Source organism: Mustela putorius, unplaced genomic scaffold (genome assembly GCF_011764305.1).
Source record: "Mustela putorius furo isolate JIRA1106 unplaced genomic scaffold, ASM1176430v1.1 tig00000228_pilon_pilon_pilon, whole genome shotgun sequence".
Lineage (NCBI taxonomy): Eukaryota > Metazoa > Chordata > Mammalia > Carnivora > Mustelidae > Mustela > Mustela putorius.
The window spans coordinates 6,780,289-6,803,621 of record NW_025421322.1 but is presented as its reverse complement, the minus strand read 5'-3'; the positions used below and the strand labels follow the sequence as shown (position 1 = coordinate 6,803,621).

Here is a 23,333-nt window from a genome sequence, read left to right as displayed (position 1 = left end):
TAAGCTGTTATTATATCTGATCAGGTTTCTAGCATTATTTTCTTGGGGGAGAAATGGTATGCATTCCTTGGTGGAAATAAGCCACAAACTAGGACATTTTGGAGTGAAATTAATAGTTAGGCTCAGATAGTATGTTTAAACAGGCAATATCTCAAGCAAACCAGGGCATATTGTCACCCTAAATATATATTGTTAAGACTTTTAGAATATGGTTCTCTGTGTTTTCAAGTTAAAATAATATATTATTTCATATTATATATATATAAAATAATATATTTAGCTTTGAATGTTAAAAAATTTCTAAAGTTGATCAAGAGACTTTGATACCTTAATAGGAAACCATGAAGTAGAACTGCTGCTTTCATATTTGATTTGAATAACCTATTTATGTTTCATTGATCCTTTATTATTTCTATTGCATAATTACAATTCATATAACTTGAAAATATGTTCTTTCTAGAATATTGCTTTCTTTTGATAACACATGGCTTAATTTTTTAAATCATATAACAAAATTTACGTCTTAGCCATTTTAAAGTGTACAGTTCAGTAATACTAAGTATATTCATGTTGGTGTGGAACAGATCTCCAGAATTTTTCATTTCGCAAAACTGAAAGTTCATACCCATTTTAGCCCATTGATCTCCTCTCCTTAGCCTCTGGTCACTGACTTTCTACTTTCTGTGTCTGTGAATTTGACTGCTAGGATACCTCATATAACTTGAATCATACGGGTTTTGTCTGTTTGTGACTGGCTTCTTTCATTAGCATAATAGGTTCGTGCATGTTGTAGGCTGTGACAGGATTTTTTTCTTAAGGCTGAATAATATTCCAGTGTATGTATCTGCCACATTGTCTTTATCCATTCATCCTTTGATGGACATTTGATTGCTTCTACCTCTTGGCTGCTGTGAATAATGTTGCTGTGAATGTGGGTATGTGTATTCACATCCTTTACCCAGTTTTTAACGAGTTATTTTTTGTGTTAAATGTAGGAGCTCTTTATATGTTCTGGATATTAGCCCATTATCAGATATATGATTTGCAGATATTTTCTCCCATTTTGTAGGTTGCCATTTCACTCTTCATGTCCTTTGAGGCACAAAGTTTATAGGTTTGGTATAGTTCATTTTATCTGTTTTTGCTTTTAGTGCTTGTCCTTTTGGTGTCGTATCTTAAGATTCCTGCCAGATCTAACATGAAGCTCTTCCCCTATGTTTTCTTCTAGGAATTTTGTTGCATGTGATATATGATATATGTGATATAACATAAGGGGCCAGTTTTATTTTTTTGCATAGAGATAACTAATTTTCCCAACATCATTTGTTGAAGACACTGCCCTTTCCCCATTGAGTGGTTTTGGCACCCTTGTCAAAGATCATTTGACGGTGCACACAAGATTTTATTTCTGGGCTCTCTATTCTGTTCCATTTGTTTATTTGTCTTTATGCCAGTAGTTCTGTAATAATGTTTCAAAATCACAAAGTATGAGTTCTCTAGAATTTTGTTTCTCTTCTTTTTCAAAATTGTTAGCTCCTGAAGTCTCTCCAGACTTCACATGAAATTTAGAATGAATTTTTCTATTTTTGTAAAAAAATAACCATTGGGATTTTGATAGTGATTGGAATAAATCTGTTGCTTTGAGCAATAAGGACATCTTAACAATATTAAGTCTTCCAGTTCATGAACATGAGGTTTGTTTCTTTTTATTTGTGCCTTCTTTAAATTTTCTTAGCCATGTTTGAAAGCTTTCAGTATACAAGTTTCACCTCCCTGGTTAGGTTTATCCTTAAGGTTTTTTTTTTCCCCCTTTTCTTTCTGATGCTATTGTAAATGGAATTGTTTTCTTAATTTCCTTTTTGTTAATGGAATATACTTGTAATGCTCCTTTGTTTATCTTTTGGTCTGTGAATGGTCATTACCATTACATTTATGAAATCTGGTACACAGCTGAGATGAAATAATGGATCATACTCTAGCCCTGAGAATGCAAAATACTGTCTTTCTCTGGAATTATCTTGGGTGGTTCTCAGACTGTAGTTACAGATACACAGAAGCAATAGAGTACATCAGCGAGGGTAGAAAGCCATCAATAAATAAGGGTGACACACGCCAGGTTTTCTGGAGATTTTTTTTCCATTTTACTGTGGAAACTTTTAAAAAAGTTTTGTTTTTTTTGTTGTTTTTTTGTTTTTGTTTAGACAGAAATTGGGCTTTCCAGTTAAGTGATAAGAGATTGAGTAGTTGTATATTAATTTGAGAATTGTTACGGTGTATATAGTCACACGTTTTTAAGGGAAAAAGAGACTTGGAAAATCAAATTTAAACTTATTCTGTTTGCAGTGGGAGGTTGAAGGTCTCAGTCTTAGGTGAGTACAGTGAAGAGTAGTTAATAAAGTAGCTTTCTCTAGATCGAATGATCTCTTAAGTATTAGATTGATTTTAAAGAGACATCAACTATACTCAATTTTTTTTTTTTTTTTTTTTGGTAAAAGAGACTGGCACTCTCATAATTTCTAAGGCTAATGTGGTTTGGGGGAATGTTTTCTTTAAGATCCGATTGAATGCAGAAAAGCAGTTGTTTATGGTTCTCTAGCTTAGTTGATTTGAAGATCCTTAATGCTTATGTTGGGGGCAGAAAGTGAAGATGGAAAAGGATGCCCTTTCTAAGTTTTCTCATATGTAAGAAAAAATTGCTAATTATTTTAAATAGTAGGTTCTTTTTGTTCAAGGTAGTTAATAGTGCTAAATATTAATGGATAGATACCTTTGCAAATGATTGTTACATTCCATGCAAAGCAGTTTGAGTCCTAAACTCTGAATTACACTTTTTGTGTAACACGTTGTTGATAGTTAACGTCTGATGAGTGTTTCATGAAGAGGCAGGGTATGTCCTATAACCCATTCTAGGAGTGACTAGGAATACTTGGTATGTGGAGCTTCAAAACATGATTTCGAAAGATGCAAAAGTGTGATATATACCTTCCTAAAGAGTGGATTTACATGTAAGCATTTAAAAAATTGAATCAGTTTTATTATAAGGCTCAGTTATATTACCTTGTTTTATTAAAGTACTGTAAAATGTATGTCAGACAAATAGCTTGTCTTCACTTACAGAAATGAATGTGAGACACAAGGTGATCTTTTCTGAGTGATTGTTTAAAATGCTGATTCGCTAAATTTTTTATTATTTAGAAGTCGATGGAGTTCTGGAGTAGGTGGAAGTGGAGGAGGATCCTCTGGTAGGTCGTCAGCTGGAGCTCGAGATTCCCGCCGACAGACCCGGGTCATTCGGACTGGACGGGATCGAGGATCTGGGCTTCTGGGCAGTCAGCCCCAGCCGGTTATTCCTGCGTCCGTCATTCCAGAGGAGCTGATTTCACAGGTAGAGGTCTTGAAGAACACTTCACATAACGCAACAAAATAGGAGGAGATTTAACCGAATATCTTGGGCTGTCGTCCTGGCTCACAGCCATGGGTTGTGAAATACTGCTTTTCCATTATTGTGCCTAGAAAGCTGATTTTGATAAAAGTGTAAGCAAAAGAGAATTAGCATAGCAGTCTTTTTTATTTTTTATTTCAGGCCCAAGTTGTCTTACAAGGCAAATCCAGAAGTGTCATTATTCGGGAACTTCAACGAACAAATCTTGATGTAAACCTTGCTGTAAATAATTTACTTAGCCGGGATGATGAAGATGGAGATGATGGGGATGATACAGCCAGTGAATCTTATTTGCCTGGAGGTTGGTGGATCACCATTGTAGTTTTCTCTTCTCTGAAGGAAGAGACTTTTTTGACTAGGGAATGGAATTTTAAAGTACAGTGGATTTTCTGATGGTTTTTCCCAAAGTGGTAGATATTTCTCATTGGAGTGTTTAATTTGATCATAAAATACTTTTAAGGGAAAATGAGAAATGTTTTTGCTCAGTAGACTTGTGTTTGGTTCCAGTAGAGACGTGGATGTATGTGTCTGTCTTTATCACTGGCTGACAGATGACTCTGAAATGTTGTTTTTTGATGTCCTTATTACTGAATATGTAAAAACTCTATTTAGATTTTAACTGCATTCATTATCTTTGTGCTGTTACAAATATATTAAATAGTTTTTTTTTCTTATGATTACTTAGTAGTTAGCCCAAGTGGCAATGCAATCATGCATTTCATGCTCTTTAAAATCTTTGTCTATAACGTTAACTTTATTTCCTAGGTAGTTATTACCTTTTTTCCTCAGGGTATATTAATAGTTTGCATCTCATTTTTATCTTATTTAATTTTCAGAGACCTTTCAGTGGTCTACAGATAATTTCCGTATCTGCTTTATTTGTATTTGTTTCTGTTTATAGAGGATCTTATGTCTCTTCTTGATGCTGACATTCATTCTGCCCACCCAAGTGTCATTATTGATGCCGATGCCATGTTTTCTGAGGACATTAGCTATTTTGGTTACCCTTCTTTTCGTCGTTCATCACTTTCCAGGCTAGGCTCATCTCGAGGTAATTTTGCATTATTTCTTTGTGATCATTGGCTGGCTGTACAGAGAGATAGTGATAGAATTCACTGTGTTTGAACCTCTAATATTATAGTAATTATATAATAATAAATTACTACTTATTAGTGTTTTGAGTGCTTTGGTATTATTTTTGTTATTTAGTTATTTTTGATTTTGAAGAGCCACAAATAGTATTTTACTTTAGAGATGATCTTAACAACATTGTGGAATACTTATCAAGGGTTATGACTTACCTACCTATATTTTTAATTAGGCATATGGATTCTGAACTAAAAGCAGAATTCTACTTTACAGTGACATGCAGCATTCAGAAAACAAGTCTCTTTAGTTTATTTGATTAAAATACAGTGATTATTCTGTTCATTTTAAATCTTGGTTAGCTGGAAGAGTGAAATATGAAAAAATTTAATAGAATGGGATTGGTCAGTAATAAATATGTGAAAATGATTATCTTATTAAAACAATATTTTCAAAAGTTTGAAATCCTTCAAAGGTATAGTACGTAGTAGAGGTTAGAAGATTTTGAAATCATACAAATCTAAGACTTTCTGTTTGTCTGTTGGTATAGATTTAGCTTGTATTTTAACCTTATTAAGTCAGAATTTTTACTTGCCAGAATATAAAACTGCTTGATTGAAATAACATACAAGAAGTGGTTATATATTACTTACTGATCATTAGTAAACTGGAAAAGATGCCATGTTATATTAAGACCTTGCTGCAAATATCTAGTACTTAAAAGCAAAGTTTAAAAAATAACAAATCTCTGATGATCTTTTAATATATTGAACTTATAATGTAATAGCTTTAAATATTTTTAAATAAACCCACACTTGATTGCCTTAAATATATCAAGTATTGCATTTTCAAATATTCAATACTGAGCTCAAATAACTCCTTTAAATTTCTTCTCCCTTTTGCTTTTCTGTAGGTCATTCTGTGTAGGCATTATTTTTTATCCGAACCATATGAAATTGCTGGTACTTGACCATATTTGACCTGTACGGATGGCAATTTCATATGGTTCAATTTAATAATACTGTTTCTAGTCCTTATCCAAGTCCTGGAAAATATATTTTGATTACCTACTTAAAATAAATAATGTATGAGCAAACAAAAAGAACAAAACCAAAACCAAAAACAAAGCTGGTTTCAGAGAGTTTGTAGGCTAATTGCAGGGGAAGCAATCTTTGTAAGGAAATCTTAATGTAAAGATTATTAAAAGAAAAAAAGAAGCTTGTCTGGTTCTCAGAAATGTGTAAATGAGACTGGTCATGAAGATCTGCTTCTAAAATTAAACAAGGGCTTGAATTATAAAAATTTTTATAGTTAACGTTAATGGATTTGTATTTTAGCCTTTTCACATTTTTCCCCTGTATGTGTAGGGTTTTGTTTCTATTTTTGTTTTTTGTTTTCTGATAACTGAAGACACTCTTAACAAATACTCTTTTTTGGCTTACATATGTAACTAACATGTTGAAATTCTAATTTATGCATATTTTCTAATAAAGTTATGGTAAGCATTTTTAATGGAAGCCAAAAATTTTGAACTCCATTTTAAAAATCCAGTTTAAAATAAAGTAATTCTGCTCTAAAAACATGTAGTTGGAATTCAGAAAAGTCTGCTTCTACATATAGTGCTTAAAAATACTAGTTTATAATCTTCATAGCTTCACTTGAAAGAGTTAATGTTTTGAATGTTGCATGTCAGGCTTACTAGATATATACATTTACATTAAATTTTTGTGAGTAGATAAACTGCTGTTAGTTGCATCCTGAAGGGTCTTTACTAGAGAGTGGCTTACTTTTATCCCACTGGTGTGACCCAATTGCATACCAGTTCTCCTTCTTCCCTTAGAGAGAGACTCTGAGCTGTTGCGTGAACGTGAATCCGTTTTACGTTTACGTGAACGAAGGTGGCTTGATGGAGCCTCATTTGATAATGAAAGGGGCTCCACCAGTAAAGAAGGAGAGCCCAACCTGGATAAGAAGAACACACCGGTTCAAAGTCCAGTATCTCTAGGAGAAGATTTGCAGTGGTGGCCTGACAAGGTATTTGGAAAAATTCCCACCCTTTCCATTTAAATGGATTCCTGGCAAGCCCCACCCCCTCAAAAAGGTTTCTGTTTTACTTCAGATTTTTGTATTACCATTATTTAAACACACACAGACGTAAAATGGTATTTTTGTTTTGTTTTAAAATAGACATGTAACATCTTTATTTGGCATTGTATGAGTCATAGTGAGATATGCTTGGTGGTGCTATTATTTAGGTTTTTTGTTTTATTTTTTGTTTTTCCTGCTTGATGAAGTAAATCCGAGAAATTGGACTTGGAGTTCCAGATAACATATCAGCATTCTGTTTCAGGACTTGTTTTCTGGTGATAATTTTGCCAATAATTGATGGCCCTTTGTAGAAATTTGTTTTGTAAAGTCAGTGAACCCCCAGTTACTATGGGGCAAGTTCATGGTCATTGATAAAAGGATGTATGTCAGGGCAAGATTAGGGATCTGTATTTCTTTGATTAGTTAGCTGTCCTGTTTCATGGCAATGAATTCCAACAGACCCTTTGCTCTAAATGCCGTGGGAGACAAAGCTGTCTGAACAGGAATGGACTAGGGGACTAGTTCTGGTCTGCATCCTGAGGAGAAATACGATGATTGGCTTCTAGAAAGCATCCAGGATTTGTTAAGTTGATTTGAATCTTTAAAAATTCATTACTGCCGTGTCTGAAGCAGACAGTATCTATATCCTGTTAATGCCATGGAGGTTTCATGTCGGAGGTGCTTGGTAATGGCTCCTGTAGGAAGCCATGTTTTCTGTCTCTCTTTTCATGCGCCTTTTTCTTATTTCCAGAGCCAGTGGGTAGGAAATTTTCTTAAGTAGAAGTAAAGTAAAAGAACGTAAGAACTTTAAGGTTAATTTCTAGCAGATACAGAGATTCTGATAGGGATTTCTTTTCTTTCTTTGAAGTTGAATTTGAATTCGGAGTATTAAAGGAAAATATTGTTTAGCTTTCTGAATTTGTTTATCTTTTATAGTAATTGTGAATCTTGATGTAGTTCATTTATTTTCCTCTGTATTCAGCTCATGTGGAAAGCTTGAATGCAAGAAGGAACATGAATTTTAATCAGTCTCTTTGTAAGCAAAAGGTTATTCTGTTTTCTTTGGCAGCTGACAAACTTTCCCTGAATTGGCATTCTCTTATTTCCATAAAACTAGACATGTCCTAAGTTCAGCTTTCATTCCATATGGTAGAAGGTGATTTAAACCTAGGCCTCTCCCCTCGCGTCCCTCCCCAACCCCCTGCCTCCCCCCCGCCTCTTTTTTCCGTACATTGTTTTATGTTTCCTATTTCTCTTGCCTGGATCATATTAGGTTGGCTCTCCTCTGTGTTGGCAGGAAGTAATAGAGGACTCAAGAATTTTGTTTTAATAATGCCATCACATATATATTAGTCTGGGCTTCTTTATCATGTATTATTTTTGATGAATGAAAGTATTTTGAACAGTGCAAGTTTAATAAGCTGCTTTCCTGGCCAGTGTATGCTCTCATAGATTTAGCCAGTCTTTGTTGGTCTTTACCGATGGGCATGTTTTTAAAAAGTACAGCTTATTTTCAGAGACAGTTAATAAGTACATCATGAAACACACTAGTGTGTTATTTCCTTCATGTTTAGCTATTGAATGAAGGAGGAATAGGAGTGTGTCAAACAAAGTATATCCTACCTATAGCGTTTTTTCTATAAAATACCTTATTTAAAATATTGTCACTGAAACAGAGGATCATGGGGGGTGAGAGGGAAAAATAAAACAAGATGAAACCAGAGACGGAGACAAATCATAAGAGACTCTTCATCGTAGGAAACAGGTGAGGGTTGCTGGAGGGGAGAGGGGCGGGACGATGGAGTAACTGGTGATGGACATTAAAGAGGGCATGTGATGTTATGAGCACTGGGTATTTTATAAGATTGATGAATCACCGAACTCTACCTCTGAAACTAATAATGTGTTACATGTTCATTAATTGAATTTAAATAAGAAAAAATGTCACTGGAAAAGATCCACTTTTTATTAGCTTATGATTGGAATTTAGACATCAAAAATAACAGTTTAGGGAAAGAAAATAGCTTAACTTTTAAGTTAAGCTATTATATATCAAACTTTTAAGTTTATTATATATCAAACTTTCAAGCATTGTCACAGTTATCAGCAAGTACCAATCAGTGATATGAGGGCTATTGCTACCCTCAGAGAATGCAGAGAGCTATTAAAGGGAAAAAGACCTGGCCTACAGCTGACTTTCAGACAACATGTGGAACTATCTTGAAGGGGCATAAGATCAATACTACATGCAGAAATAGGTAATATGTGGGACCGTATTGGTCTGCCTGAATTGGAGGTGGTGATCCCTTAGAAGTACAAGGGTTTTGGGGGACAGCTTGATAGGTGATCTAGGGTCAGGTGGAGAGTGCAGGGAGATAAAGCGTTGTCAGCACACACTACTTAAAAGTAGTGTCTTTCTCTTTTTTCTTTTTTGAGGGGAGAGAGGGGTGAAAGAATGCCTCCCAATTAATTTCAGAAATGACCTAATCCAGTATTTTTAAATTGTAAGTTTGGGTAGTAAGCATAGTATTTTCACTCTGTGTTTTATAAGGGTTCATGAGAAATTCCATTGGTAAATTTTATGTGGATTAGTACTGACTTTCCTAACACCTCTGTAGAGAAACAGCACCTTCTTCCAAAATCCTCACCATTTTGTAGGCTAATAAATTAGTTCCTTTAATAGTGGAGTGAGTGCTCTCTTTTCATTTTTTTAAAACCTTTTACAGTATAATCTTGAACTGAAAATATTTTAGGTAACCTTAGATTTAAATATTTCCACAAGTTATTCTTTGAGCTAAATGTCAAAGCTAGTATATGTAAGAACATACTTGGGAATGCTTATGACTGGTGGTGGGACTGTAAATTGGTGCAGACACTATGGAAAACAGTAGGGGGGTCCTCAAAAAATTAAAAATAGTACTACCATATTATCCAGCAGTTCCACTTCTGGATGTTTATACAAAGAAAATGAAAACACCCTAAAAGATACACGTACCTTTGTGTTCATTGCAACATTATGTAGAATAGCCAAGATATATGGAAATAACCTTAAGTAGCCATCATTGGGTTGTGGGTCAAGAAGTATATACATATATATACTCACACATATACTTGAATATTATTTCTCCATAAAAAAGAAGGAAGTCTTGTCGTTTATGACAACATAGATGGTACCTCCAGGGCATTACGCTATGTGAAATAATTCAGAGAAAGACATACTGTATGGTCACTCTTATATCTAGAAACATCAAATCAAAACAAAACACAAGCCTCATAGATACAGAGAACAGATCCGTGGAGACTGGAAGCAGGGTATCGAAAAGTAAAATGATCCCAGGGTCCTGGGATCGAGCCCTGCATCGGGCTTTTCGCTCAACGGGAAGCCTGCTTCCCCCCTCTCTGCCTGCCTCTCTGCCCACTTGCGATCTCGGTCTGTCAAATAAAGAAATAAAATCTTTTAAAAAAAATTGTTTTTTTAAACAAAAATAGGCATAAAAGTTTTTTCCCATACTCATTTTTCAGCATCTTAAAAAATATGATGTTGAAAGCTCCATGAAGACAGAGGTGAGGGTCATTCAATCAGTGTTAATTTAATAACCTTGATTCAATGCGTATTTCCTGTTAGGCGTTTTGCTTAGGTGTTAGGGTAAGAGTTTTGTAGAAAGCAGAACAATGATGTTAATGCTCTGGAGTAAGTACAATTGTAGAATTAGGTACAAGAGGCTCTGGGGAACCACAGGAGGCCAGAGCAGTTGCTAAGAGTGTGGACTCTAGAGCCAGACTCCTGGAGTGTTCATATCCAGGCCTTGCCAATTACTAGCTGTGTAGCCCTGGTCAAGCCCTTTAACCTCCCTGGGCCTTTGTTTCTCATCTGTAAGATTGGGATAGTAATGGTTTTTACATTGTGAGATTGTTAGAAGAGGTAAGTGACTCAGTATATGTAAAGTGTAAAGAGGAAGGAGAAGCAGGGTCCTATTCTACAGACTGAACAGGTAGTTTCTGTAGGTCATAGAAAGGTAGGAGCCCAGTGGGTATTCCAAGTGGGACCATGTGGCAGTTGTATATTGTGTGCCAGATTCTCTGCTGGTACAGAGTTGGGCAGAAGCTGAAAGAGATACAGACCGTGTCCTTGGTCTCACTGGACTATAAAATGCAAGAGATGAAAACATTTCATTACGGTAGTAATATAGCATACTAGGAAATTAATGGGTAGTCTAGTCCATAATCTACCTAAGGGAGAAATGGAGGGAAGGCCTTTAAGTCCAAGATCTAGGTCACAGTTGAAGTAGCTAAGTTTATACTAGTTTTTGAGTCATTTTACTCAAGAATGTCAACATTCTTAATTAGGCTTCCCTGTCTCTTCATCCATCATTCCTCCCTCCCTTCCCAACACTCTGCTGTCCCCCATTTCTCTCCCTCTTGCTGTTTGCTTTTCATACTTTGTATTTCTGGAAGTAGCTGTGATGATTCAGTTACGTTGGTAAGAAGATGCAGTCTTGCCACTAGGTGGTTATCTCACATGGCTTCATGTCACTTTTCAGCCGTTTTGAAATGTACTTTTCTCAGACTAGAAATTTAGTTTTATGTTGCTGAATGTCTACGTGCAAAATGTAACTATATATATATTTATGCCAGCCTACTTCCAACAAGAATCTGAGGTGACTTATAAGGGAAAAAAAGATGTGCTCCAGTCACGAAAGACTTAACCAAGAGAATCCCCAGATTAGAGTGAAGAGACGTGGGAGGGAGAGGAAGGAGTAAAGTTACACAGAAATCCGTGCTGAGTAAATCTGCTGAAGCTGAACATAAAAATAAAAACTTCGCTTTGTGCCCCATTAACAGACAGACGCTTTCAGTTGAAAGCACGCACAGATCCTTTATTTTCAGCAAATTGTGAGAGAAGCGTGTGGTGAGAGTCCTGTGGTGGGAGACGAAGGAAACACTGGGTGGGGCAGGCCGGTGCTCTTAATTTGCAGCCCCGTTCCTGACCGTTGTGGACTCTTTTTCATATGGTCTGAGTGAAGGATGGCAATTAGATTCGCACCGGTCTTCTGAGCTATAGAGTTGCGTGTGAGTCTCTGTTTCTGTGAGTGGTGGTATGAGCAGATAGCCTCAGGACGCTTGGCTCCTTGCTTTAGCTGCTAGAGCAGCCGGTGGATCAGACTTGTTGATTGTACTGCTTTACCTGCCTGGTGCCAGAAGGGCAGGTTGAGAGGGGAGAGGTCTTTGTTGTTGTTGTTGTTTTATTGACACTTGGAAGCATCCAGGTAGTAGTACCTATTAAGAATTAGCTAATGTGTCACAGATGCAATTTAATAATGAAATAAGAGCAGAAGCAGAAAGGGTCATAAAGAGGGAATTAGAAGGCAGGCATAAGGAGACTAGGGAAGGAAAAATGAAGTGTGAGGAAATACAGTTGACCAGATTCCATGGAGTGACCTTTAGTTGTAATTCCATCCACTTCAAGCATAATACATGGTACGTTCCTGTTGGTGCTGGTACTTACTGGGAAAACTAGTGTTGGCTGGTAGTAGGCAAGTTAAAAGAAAAAGAAGAAGGTAAAATCCAGGTTTTCTGGGAGAGGCTTAGGAATAGAAAGACCAACTTTTTCAAAATTGATGTCACAAAATGTAGATGTGGTCAGCGGTGTTCATGTTGCTGGACTATGTGCTTTGCAAGTTTTGACCTGTAGGTAATTCCGGTCTTATATTTGACAGTTTCTATCTCCTTTTGGGGAGGGATTTCTAGTTTGACTATTACCTCAGTTCAGTTACTTAGTGTCCTTTAGACAATTGGAAATTTATTGAGTACTTCAACCACTAGTGACTTGATTTTTGTTTTTAAAAAAAAGAGGGCTACAAACTACTAATCTTTAAGGAAACATGCATATCTACTTTTTCCTGTTGGGTAGAAGCAGGCCCCAACTTGCTCAGAGGCAGCCATTATTACTTCATTAAAATAATAAAAACAATGTTTTCTATGGCATTATGAAATGAGTGAGCTAAAATACTGTTCTTTTGTGTTGTGCTTGATTTTTTAAAAATTTCTTTACATAATGAATCTAAATAAGGGCAGATTATTCCATCATCCTCCTATGGTTGGACACAAAAATTTCCCACATTGTCTATAATGGATTTTCAGGGTCTTTGGAGTTCAGTTAGCTCATTCAGGACTTAACCTGGGGAACGCTGGCCTATCTTGGGAGGATATAGATAAGTCACTTCTGAGGGCCCTTGTGCACCATACTCTTGCTGTAAGGATGATTTGTTTAGGATTCAACTGCTCTGGCAAGGCCTTTTAACTTGGAGAAGTTGGAGTTAAAATTCATTTGTTCATTCAGTTATCCGGGTGCTCCTGCTGTGTGCCATGCACCAAGCTGACCTTTGGGAGTGCAGGGGTGACTACAATGCAGACCCTCTCACAGGGGATTCAGTGGGGGAAGACAGACATTCGCATGCAGTATCCCGTGTTCACGGTGTGTGATCAGTGGTAGACTGATGGCATGCGCACAGTGCTTGGGGTTCATGGTGGCGAATGACTAATACCACCTGAGGGATTTGGCAGAGACTTCACAGAGGAGATGATATCTGAGCAGCATTTTTAAGGTTAAGTAGCCACTGACCAAGATGAAGAGGCATTCCAAACATATCAGGCATGGGGCCCGAGTCATGAAAGGGCATGGTGTATTTGTGGAACAATGAGAAATTCAGACTTGCTGCATGTAGTAGGGAGTAGGAGAAGAGCAAGATGGAGCAGGACTGCGAGTGCCCTAGGCAACCCGCCACAGGGTTAAGATGTTCCGGAGTCACTAGGAAGCAGATAGAGTTCTTAGAGAAGTGAGATGATGAAAATTGTGGGTTTCTGTTTATTTATTTATTTTTTACGAGGTGAGCACTGTTGGCACTGTGGGAGAAGGATAGGAATAGGACACAAATCAGGAGTCTCTTTGGAGACTGGTAGAACTGTGGAAAGGAATTGTGAGCATTTCAAGCAAAGCAGTGGCAGCAGGGACCAAGGAAGGGAAGAATCTGAGGAATCCGAGGCAAAGACAGCTCTGGTTCTCTCGTCACTGTGTTGTTGAGAGAGAAGAGGAGGAGGTGACATAGTGCCCAAGTTTTCATGTCTCTCTCCTGTTACAGGGTGGGTGATGGATGTCATTCATGGAGAGGGCCTGCAAGGGGTGTGCAGCTTTGAAGGATCTGATACATTCATTTTATAGACGTTCGGGTGCTTTCAGACATCCAGGTAGATAACTCCTGCGGGATTAGTGTGGTGATGAGAGATTTGGCGCCCCAGTGGCTGCTGTCCATTAGGCTGAGAGCGGAGCATAATTTGTATAAAGGGGCAAGAATAGAATCTCGGGCAGGGAGTGCATGATGGTAGGAGGGAGATGGAGACAGTAGCCATGAAAATGGGAATAAGACCACTAAGGGGTAGTGTGACCTGTGAATAAGGGACAGGAGAGGTTCCAGAACAGATGAACAGGGTCAAATGGTTGGAAGAGTTTAAAGAGAAGATGGGTTAATTAAACTCGTGAGGCTCATACGGTAGGGTTCTAGCTCTGAGTGAAAGCTGGTAAAGTGAAGCATATGCCAAGCAATTCACTTTACCATGAGTAGGACTGGAAGAAAGATTAGTTTGAATGGTTATTGGGGTTACGGGAGAGACTTACAGCCCATGTGTGCAGGTTACCTTTAGATACGAAAGAAGGATGCTGCTTTTCTGAGATGAAGGTGGGGAGGAGAGGAGAATGGTGTTTTTTGTTAAACAACTCAAGAAGAACAGGCATATTCAGCAAGCTTGTGCTTTTCTGGGTGAGTAGGAGGTAAAGTTGGGGGCTGTGGAACCACAGTTGAATTTGAGCACTTACTCGTGCTGCGCTCTGTGCTTTTGTACCTTATGGATGTTAGTGGTCTTTGGTTTTTTATCCTCTCCCCCTTAGAGGTAAAGAAAGAGGGTTCAGGGAAATTATAAAACCTACCCAAAGTCACATGTTTGATAAGTGTTGGATCCCGGTTAGGGGCTCACAGGATCAGATTCTGTTATCCTTTAAGCAAAGAAGGCTAAGGAAGTGAGGCAGAGATGTTAGGATTTGATTCAGCAAGCGGCCTTGGAGAGAGTTGATGACGCTTTTCAGACCCCTGTGGCGAAGGGAGGAGAGGAATTGCTAACTTGTAGAACTTCATATTTGATCTCCCATCCGTCTGTGGAATGACTTGAAAATAGGGCTGATGTTGTTAAAATAGAAGATTAAAATGCATGTTCTTTCAGTACACCGCTGGGGCATAATCTGTAGTTACATTATAAATTGTGGCTGACTTCATAGGCTTCAGCTGAGCACTTCGCCCATCTGACCAGATAAGATTGGAATTTGACAGAAAAGCAGAATGACAACATTGGTTCAGCATACTTCAGAGCCAGAATTCCGAAGAGAAGCGGTGTATAGACCAGTAGCAAAAGTATAACCAAAAGTCTCTTACCTGGCAAGTTTCGTTCTGTGATTTCTGGGTAGCGTCACGACTCGGATTGTATTAACATATTAATGTGAAAAAATTATTATTGATACTCATTTACATTTATTGTCTTAGATTTTTAGAATTTATTTGCACTGAACTCCTGGAGTGAAGCTGGTCCGAGTGTTGGGGGTTATTAAGCTGAACTCCTGGCATGTGCTTTACCTTAAAACATTAAATGAACTTCTGCCTTTAAATATATATATATACATATATATATATGAAAAAAAAAACCCAAAACAAACAAAAAAACAACATGTAGACCTTTGTTTCAACAGCTTGGAAGAGCCTAGAGGGAAGCAGTCTTCTGTCTTGACGTTTGACTCTCCCAGCTGCAGCTTCTTAAGCTTCTTACTGTTGTTTCTTCATTTGGCAATTTATTGAGTGTGCCTACTCTGTGCACTCTGTTCTCTGAAGCGGGGCTATGGGGGTAGACCAGACAAAGCTTATATTCAAGTGAATAAACTATCAATGAGTAATACAGTATGTCAAGTTGGGAAAGGTCGTCACCTGAAAAGAAAGTAGAGTAAGGAGACGGAATACGAGAGTGGTGGTTTTGTAGGTGGTGTGGTCAGAGGTTTCATTTGAGCAGGCTTGATGAAGGAAAGGGGTTGAGTCACCTAAGAAACAAGGCAAGAGAATACCAGGGACTTGGCAGGTCCTGCAGGCGTGGTCCAGGAGCCGAAAAGAAGCGCATGTGCCGGGAGTACAGGGAGTGTGAGTTCAGGAAGCAACCAGGGCCAGGGTCTTGCAGGCTGTGCTGAAGACTTACTTGGCATAGGTGTGATTTACACGCTCACAGAATGAATCCAGGTTTGATGAAGTGATTAAAGCCATTTTAGGTTTGGCGATTATTACATCTATCCTCTTGTACAATTTTTCACTTTATAGGATGGAACAAAATTTATCTGTATTGGGGCTCTATATTCTGAGCTTTTGGCTGTCAGCGGTAAAGGAGAACTTTATCAGTGGAAGTGGAGTGAATCTGAGCCTTACAGAAATGCACAGGTATGTTATCATATTAAAGCTGCATTGAATGGCGCTACATATTGACACACAAAATGGTAATTGTGTTTCTTATACTTTTAAAGAATCCTTCACTACATCATCCACGAGCAACATTTTTGGGGCTAACCAATGAAAAAATAGTCCTGCTGTCTGCAAATAGCATAAGAGCGACTGTAGCTACAGAAAATAACAAGGTACAGAACATTGGGCATTGCTTGAGAAACATTTCACGCTTAAATTCTTAGTTTTCTTCCTCTCCCTGCCCCTTCTCCATCTTTTCATTTTCTTTCTAACTAGATCCACAAACACAAAGCATCTCAAACCTAAGAGAGTAATCTAATATATAACCTTTTGTTGCTGGTTTGTCCCTATATTATATTATCCCTTTTGGGGGAAGCTTTGTCCTTTAAGGGAAAGAAACAATATTCAAGATAGGGCTGACAAAAGAGGAGCTACTGAAAAGCCGAAGAGATGGACTGGGAAAGTATGGGGTATTATACCTCGGGTTATCAGTTTGGCTTTCGAGTTACTAAATTCTTTTGAAAATTGTTGAGGCAGATGTTTAGTTTTGATTAATTTCTTAGAGATGGCTTCAAACATTCAATAACTGCTACTTTGATTTATGTGTATGAAGAAAATATTTTAGGCTCTAGTCTTAATTAAGAATCTTTTCTGAATTCCTTATTTTTCTGGCATTTAACAGAGAATTTTAGAATTCCAGTCCATAGAGTATGTCTGTCTTTTCCTAGTTTTGACCACATCCTTTTCAACAGATTATTTGTATTATATTTATTTAAGCCCTTATTATTTTACTCTTTAGGTTGCTACATGGGTGGATGAAACTTTAAGTTCTGTGGCTTCTAAATTAGAGCACACTGCACAGACTTACTCAGAACTTCAAGGTGAACGGATTGTGTCTTTACATTGCTGTGCCCTTTACACCTGCGCCCAGCTAGAAAACAATTTATATTGGTGGTGAGTATCACAGGGAGAGGGAATTCCTTATCAGTGAATGCTTTTAGGTGCATAGATAGGTGCTTTGAGTAGTGGAAGGTTGGTCAAAAGATAATGAATGCTTCATGGGGAGGGAAATTTCACTATGGAGCAAAGTAATATTAAAAAAACCCTTAAAATGTTTTACAAGTAACGCATACTTTAGTGAGTATCATTATGGAATTTTATGAAAGTATAAAGTAAAAACTGAACATCACCTACTGTCCTACAACCTAAAGATAACTACTGTTAGAATTCAGGAGTATTTAATCTTATTTTCCTGTACGTAAATATGTACTTTGCTTTACATAATTGGAAGCATAGTCTTTAGGGTATTTTTTTCATGCTTTTTTTTTCCATTCAATAGTATTGCTTAAAATACAGTTTTAAAGGTTATTGAAGTATTTCATTGGATGAATATTCTATGCCTTCCTTAATTAGTCTTTTCTGTTAGGGATTTTAAATGTGTTTTCTGTTGTGTTTTAAGGAGTTAGTAGTAAATTTGCATTGGTAGAAATATTATATAGGGGAATCTACTAATGAGATATAGTTGTTTGGAAGAAAATTTTGGGTGATGAGTTTTCTGTAAATTTTAATCCCTGAAGGCTTAATAAAAAGGAACCATTTATGTGTTAAACCTGTGATCAAGTTATTAAGAATAAGTTGTACATGCTAATACTATTCTGAAACAAAAATACTGTAATATATGTAATTTCAAATTTATTTAATAGGCTTCTTTGCTGCTTGTTTGACCAGTTTATACTTTTTCTTTTCAGGGGTGTAGTCCCTTTTAGTCAAAGGAAAAAAATGTTAGAGAAAGCTAGAGCAAAAAATAAAAAGCCCAAATCTAGTGCTGGTATTTCTTCAATGCCAAACATTACTGTTGGTACCCAGGTAAGTGATTAGAATGAAATGTGTCTTAAGGGACAATGTTTCTCTTCAAAATCACTTTCGTCCCCTGTAAGCAGTTTTACAAATGAATGTCATTCAAAGTACCAGATTCCAGTAGCATGTATGTGCTCTTTATTCAGTAGCTGATTAACAGAGATTTCTGCCCCAGTGTCAGTAGGTTTCCCTATGAGGCAGGGTTCCCAGATTTGCCTAATTTTAAGAACCACTTGGCTCTCCTTACCTGAAACGTTCCTTCAGTTTGTTGGAGGGTATGGCCTGAACATCAGCAGGCGATAAACCGCGGGGCAGTTTGAACGATACTGCTCTCAGGGATGTTGTCAGCGTAAGGCAGGAGGCTTCGTCAGATCTCTGTTTCGGCCAGTTTCTGTTGTTTGAGTCTGAGATGGTCTTATGTGCCTGTCTCATAGATAGGTAATTTTTTCAGTACCTCTGTGGAGCAGAGTGTGTTCCGAGGACTTCTGCTGGCTTCGCCATTCTTTCAGGGAATCTGCAGAGTCCTGTCTCCTCTGTTTACGTATCTGTGTGAAGCTGAGTTGTCTTCACACACTTGAGTCTTAAGTGCTGTATCATAACAGATGGGATGCAGAAGCAGATATGGGAATGTCTTTCTGTTAAATCAGATATTAAGAGATTTGCAGAAATGTAAATAATGCCACTTTCCCTGCTATTCTTTTTGAGAATGTAGTTAGTTATAGTTCATAAAATTGTTTCTATTAACTTGGGGTTTATTATTGTTAAATATTTAAAAGTTTCTCAGTTTTAATAATACATTAAGTACCAACTAGATAGGATCCAAATAAAAGATTTTTGAGTCCTCAGTAATATTTAATAGGGAGAAAGGGTTTTGATACCAAAAGAGTTTGAGAACTGTTGTTATACTTCTCATTCATTAGATTCTCTAGTAATTTTATCTTCAGGATAAAACTTGATACATATATTCATTATAGCAAATGCTGAAATAAATATTTTAAGGGCTTTTAAATCCCTGTCACTTAGACAGTTTTTTTTATTTCTTTTACTTACACAGGGTGGTGCTAATTTTGTCATCTTGCACTTCCCTTCACTTGTTTTTTTCTCATCACAAGGTGGTATTACTTACAATTCCTATGTCTTAAAAAATCGTCACCATTTTTAGCTGTACTTTTCAGCAAAGCCCAGCTTAAATGTACCCATTTTTGTTTGTGTCTCTTTTGTTGTTGAGGGGTGTCATATTTGCAGCTGTCTTGTTCTGACTCCTTTCTTGGCCTCCCAGCTAGGAAGTTTTCAGTGATTATCCACTATTTTGAAATTTTTGTTCAACCTTCATTATTTCTTTCAGTTGCTTTGGACAGATCTTTCTCTTTAAGAAGCTCCCCTTTTCCTGTTTAGTCCATGTTCTGATTTTTGATGTTCTCCAGTTCCTTGTTCACCGGACTCACATAATAGCAGGATATCCTAGCATTTGCCTTATTAGCTTGTAAGATGACGTTACTATAGACAAGGAGAGTAGAGAAAATAATTTAAAGATGTACTGAAAAAAAGTTTTAAAATAGCATCGCACTAAATTGCTGAGAGGTAGTGGTGTATTAAGTATTTTGGTGGTAGAGCTAAGATTTTGTTTTAAAGCTTTAGAAAACTAGAGATTAAAGATAGTCACAGCCACAGAACAGGGAGGGCACTGATCATTTAGAGTGTCCATAATTGAGAGGTATGCATGTAGCAGCGGTTCCTTGGGATATCTTGTTTATGTGGGACCCTGAATACAAACCTTCTTGTCTTGAAGGTGCATTTATTTTTTATAGGAGGACATTAATAAACAACCTACCTTCTAATATAATGTCTTAATCACATTTCTCTTTCAAATATAGGCTTTTTTAGAAAAAGATTTTATTTGACAGAGTGAGCATGAGCACACGCAGAGGGAGCAGCAGAGGGAGAGGGAGAGGTAGACTCCCCATTGAGCAGGGAGCACGATGTGGGGTTCGGTTCCAGGACCCTGGGATTCATAACCTGAGCCGAAGGCATAGGCTTAACTGACTGAGCTACCCAGGCGCCCCCCAAATACAGACTTTGTTATTAAAGATTTTTATTTATTTGAGAGAGTGAGCGACAGAGAGAGCACGTGAACGTGAGTGGGGAGGAGGGGCAGAGGGAGAGGGAGAAGCAGACCCCAGCTGAGGAGCGGGAGCCCAATATGGGGCTCGATCCCAGTACCCTAGGATCATGACCTGAGCCAAGGCAGACACTTACCCAGTTGAACCACGCAGCTCCCCTGTTTCACCTTCTTCTGTGTCACGGTTAATTAAAAACCACCAAACACATGATCTTCACATATGCCAGTGTCAAGTACAACATAATCATTAGTTACTGGATGACTGGACAGAATGTCAGTAAGACTGAGCTGTTAGAGAAATGAGAGATTTCCTGGAATGATGTGTATCTTTAATTTGGAACTATTGTTGGTGCGTGTGATGGGGCCACCCTGCAGGTATTGGTTTTGGAGTGTGACCTGAGGGTGCTCCTCGGAGGTGAGAAGTTTTAGGTTATTCAGTCCTGAACTCAGTTAACTTCTAACACTGATGTTAACAATTTTTTTTTTTTTATGTAAGAAAAAAACCTATAATATCCAGTGAAACTTCTGGTTTGTAGAAAACTATAGTCTTCTGGGGGAAAGAAATACCCATAGAGATGAAAATAAGAGAGCCTGAATACTGTAGAGCATCACAAATTAGGAAAGTAATTTCAAATTATAAGAAGACAACAAAAAGTGTAATTGTTTTGTTCACATTTTTTTTTTTAATGCCAGCCTTTAAAAAAAGTTTCTTCTCTGTTTCTCTTCTATTTCCTTATAGCAGAATGGTCAGGATAGTTGGTGCATGAAATTAATTTGTTGTATAAGGTGTTATTTTCTTAGCAAATGTGCTGGAATTATTATTGCTCCTTAATTTGGGGAACAAGTTATCCACACACCCCCCCCCCCCCGGGATTTCATTTTTTTGTGAGAGAGAGAGCACAAGCAGGGGAAGCGGCAGGCAGAGGATGAAGCAGGCTCCCTGCTGAGCAAGGAGTGGGATGTGGGAATCCCTGAGCAGAAGGCAGACGCCTAACCAGCTGAGCCACCCAGTTGTCCCTGGGAACAAATTCTTGATAGAGACCTTTTTTGTTTTGGGGTTTTTGTGTTTTTTGCTTTGTTTTGTTTTGTTTTGATAGAGATCTTTAAGACAATGCTTTATCAGCATTATTGTTGGTGTTGACTGTTTTTGGAAAACCTAGGAAATAATACTTTTATATATTGTATTTTTATACATTTGAAGCAATTCTTCTAGTTTTAAAATTATGTCATTTTGATGGTGATTCTTTTGTATGCTAGGTATGCTTAAGAAATAATCCTCTTTATCATGCTGGAGCAGTTGCTTTTTCAATTAGTGCTGGCATTCCTAAAGTCGGTGTCTTGATGGAGTCGGTGTGGAATATGAATGATAGCTGCAGATTCCAACTTCGCTCTCCCGAGAGCTTGAAAAGCATGGACAAAGCTAGCAAAACTACTGAAGCTAAGTAAGTACTCTAACTAATCATGGTTTTATACCAGTTTCTAGTTTGTTCTATATGTGAGGGAGCTAGTCAAGGCTGACTTATAGGTGCACAGTGACAGAAGAGGGCTCGCGTGGTGTGTCTCATGAGGATGCCTAAGAGTTTTGAAAGGAGTCGGTCAAATTTACTGTTTGCAGCTTGGTTAATATTTGTATATTTTAGTTCTTGATGTTCAGCTGGAGTGACCATGTAGAGATCTCTTTTGGTGTCTTTGTTTTTTCATTAGAGTGTGTCCTTTGCCATGGGGTTGTGGCAGTAATAATGTGTTCAGCCTTACCCGTATCAAGCCAACTTTGCCCTTCTCTCTCCCTGTATAATCATCTTAATTTTTACCTAATGTCTCATCTGTGTCTTAATCCTTGGAAGGGTTTTACAAGTTAATTTGCTGGGGAGGGAAATTCTATAAAGGATTTGTAAATTTTTGGGTTGGAGGGATATGCGAACAGAAATACCACATAATTGTGTGGAACCCACACACAGAATCTTATTGTTGGGGAGCTAGATACATAGATCTTAGTTAACTCTTGTACTTTTAGGAGCATCTACTTGTCTCTAAAAATATTGGTATATAGTGTAATTTGGTTGTTTGTTATATGAACTTAAAAAATGTTAATGAAGTCTATAACCTTTATTCTTAATCTTATAAAAATATGTGCCTTACAGAAACATGGATGACTAATGTTATCATATTTCAGAAATAACATTTTAAATATTTGTATGTATATCCTTTTTAAAAAATGTATACAGGTGTTGAAAAGAGATAATGGGGATTGACTATACATAGAGATTTTTAAAGTACTGAAATTTTTTCATTTGCTCAAGTAAACGTAAACTTGCTGTCTTTATCGCTACTATTTTAATGTTAAAAATGAAAATTGAAGTTTAGAAAACACAGGGATTACTGTTAAATAAGTTAAAATAAACCAAAGCTGTTATAACTTATGCCAAATTAAGGCTTCCTGCTTTGTTGTAGTGTGCTCTAAATCTCTCTCCCTCCACTTTCTCCCTTTGTTTTGTTTTACAAAAGAGATTTATAGACTTCCTCTCTAATTACAGTGATTTTTATCCTAAAAATAAAAGTAGCAAAACACATTTTCATTATTTATGAAACTTCGTAAAGAATGGTTGAAATATTTTTGACATGCCACAAATGAGTTTAAATTAGAATATGCTATAGAGATTATGTAATTTATGAAGTTTTTCATGTCTTCCTTGAAATTTTCCATCTTTATTAATAAATTTTAGTAAAAGAGCTTAGTGAAATTAAATGTTAAGAACATAGTCATTTTCATGTGAACACTCTTCTTTGCTAAGTCGTTGATGCATTCACTTTAAAGGCATGCTAGTGATTAGTCAGTATCGGCCTGATTCCACCGTCACAAGATTTGCAAAGCAGCCGTGAACGAGTGTTCACATGTGCTTGTACGGAGTGCTTTGCCAAGATGCTGGTGAAAATAATACTGGTTTTCTGTGGACTTTTTCTAAACTCAGGTGACATTCCTGGTGGAGGTGGTAAGAGATGAGGGGGTTAAGATGATGGCCCTGATTATAAAATATACCAGAATGATCTATATATAACAAATTTCTTAGTATAGGTGACTATTTTTCTGACTAAAAAATTGACTTCTGCCTTTTAATGACTGAAAGTATTTATGTTTTTACTATCTATAGAGTATCGTAGTTGTTGACTGTAGTTGTCCTCTTAGGTAGAGTTAATGGAA

At 37.2% G+C, this 23,333-nt stretch overlaps 1 protein-coding gene across 6 annotated transcripts in view; it reads left to right on the top strand.

Moving 5' to 3' along the window:
* Positions 1 to 23,333, top strand: part of UBR5 (ubiquitin protein ligase E3 component n-recognin 5) — a 136,424-nt gene that overhangs the window by 53,720 nt on the left and 59,371 nt on the right. For 4 of the 6 annotated variants that reach the window (XM_045078002.1, XM_045077999.1, XM_045077998.1 and 1 more), the window contains exons 6-14: positions 3,196 to 3,385; positions 3,584 to 3,743; positions 4,344 to 4,493; positions 6,351 to 6,562; positions 16,021 to 16,137; positions 16,221 to 16,331; positions 16,958 to 17,112; positions 17,907 to 18,024; positions 21,392 to 21,576. In XM_045078002.1, coding sequence (XP_044933937.1) covers positions 3,196 to 3,385; positions 3,584 to 3,743; positions 4,344 to 4,493; positions 6,351 to 6,562; positions 16,021 to 16,137; positions 16,221 to 16,331; positions 16,958 to 17,112; positions 17,907 to 18,024; positions 21,392 to 21,576 — 1,398 coding nt within the window. The remainder of the gene's footprint in view (positions 1 to 3,195; positions 3,386 to 3,583; positions 3,744 to 4,343; positions 4,494 to 6,350; positions 6,563 to 16,020; positions 16,138 to 16,220; positions 16,332 to 16,957; positions 17,113 to 17,906; positions 18,025 to 21,391; positions 21,577 to 23,333) is intronic. The other 2 variants (XM_045078001.1, XM_045078000.1) reach the window with 1 other exon arrangement.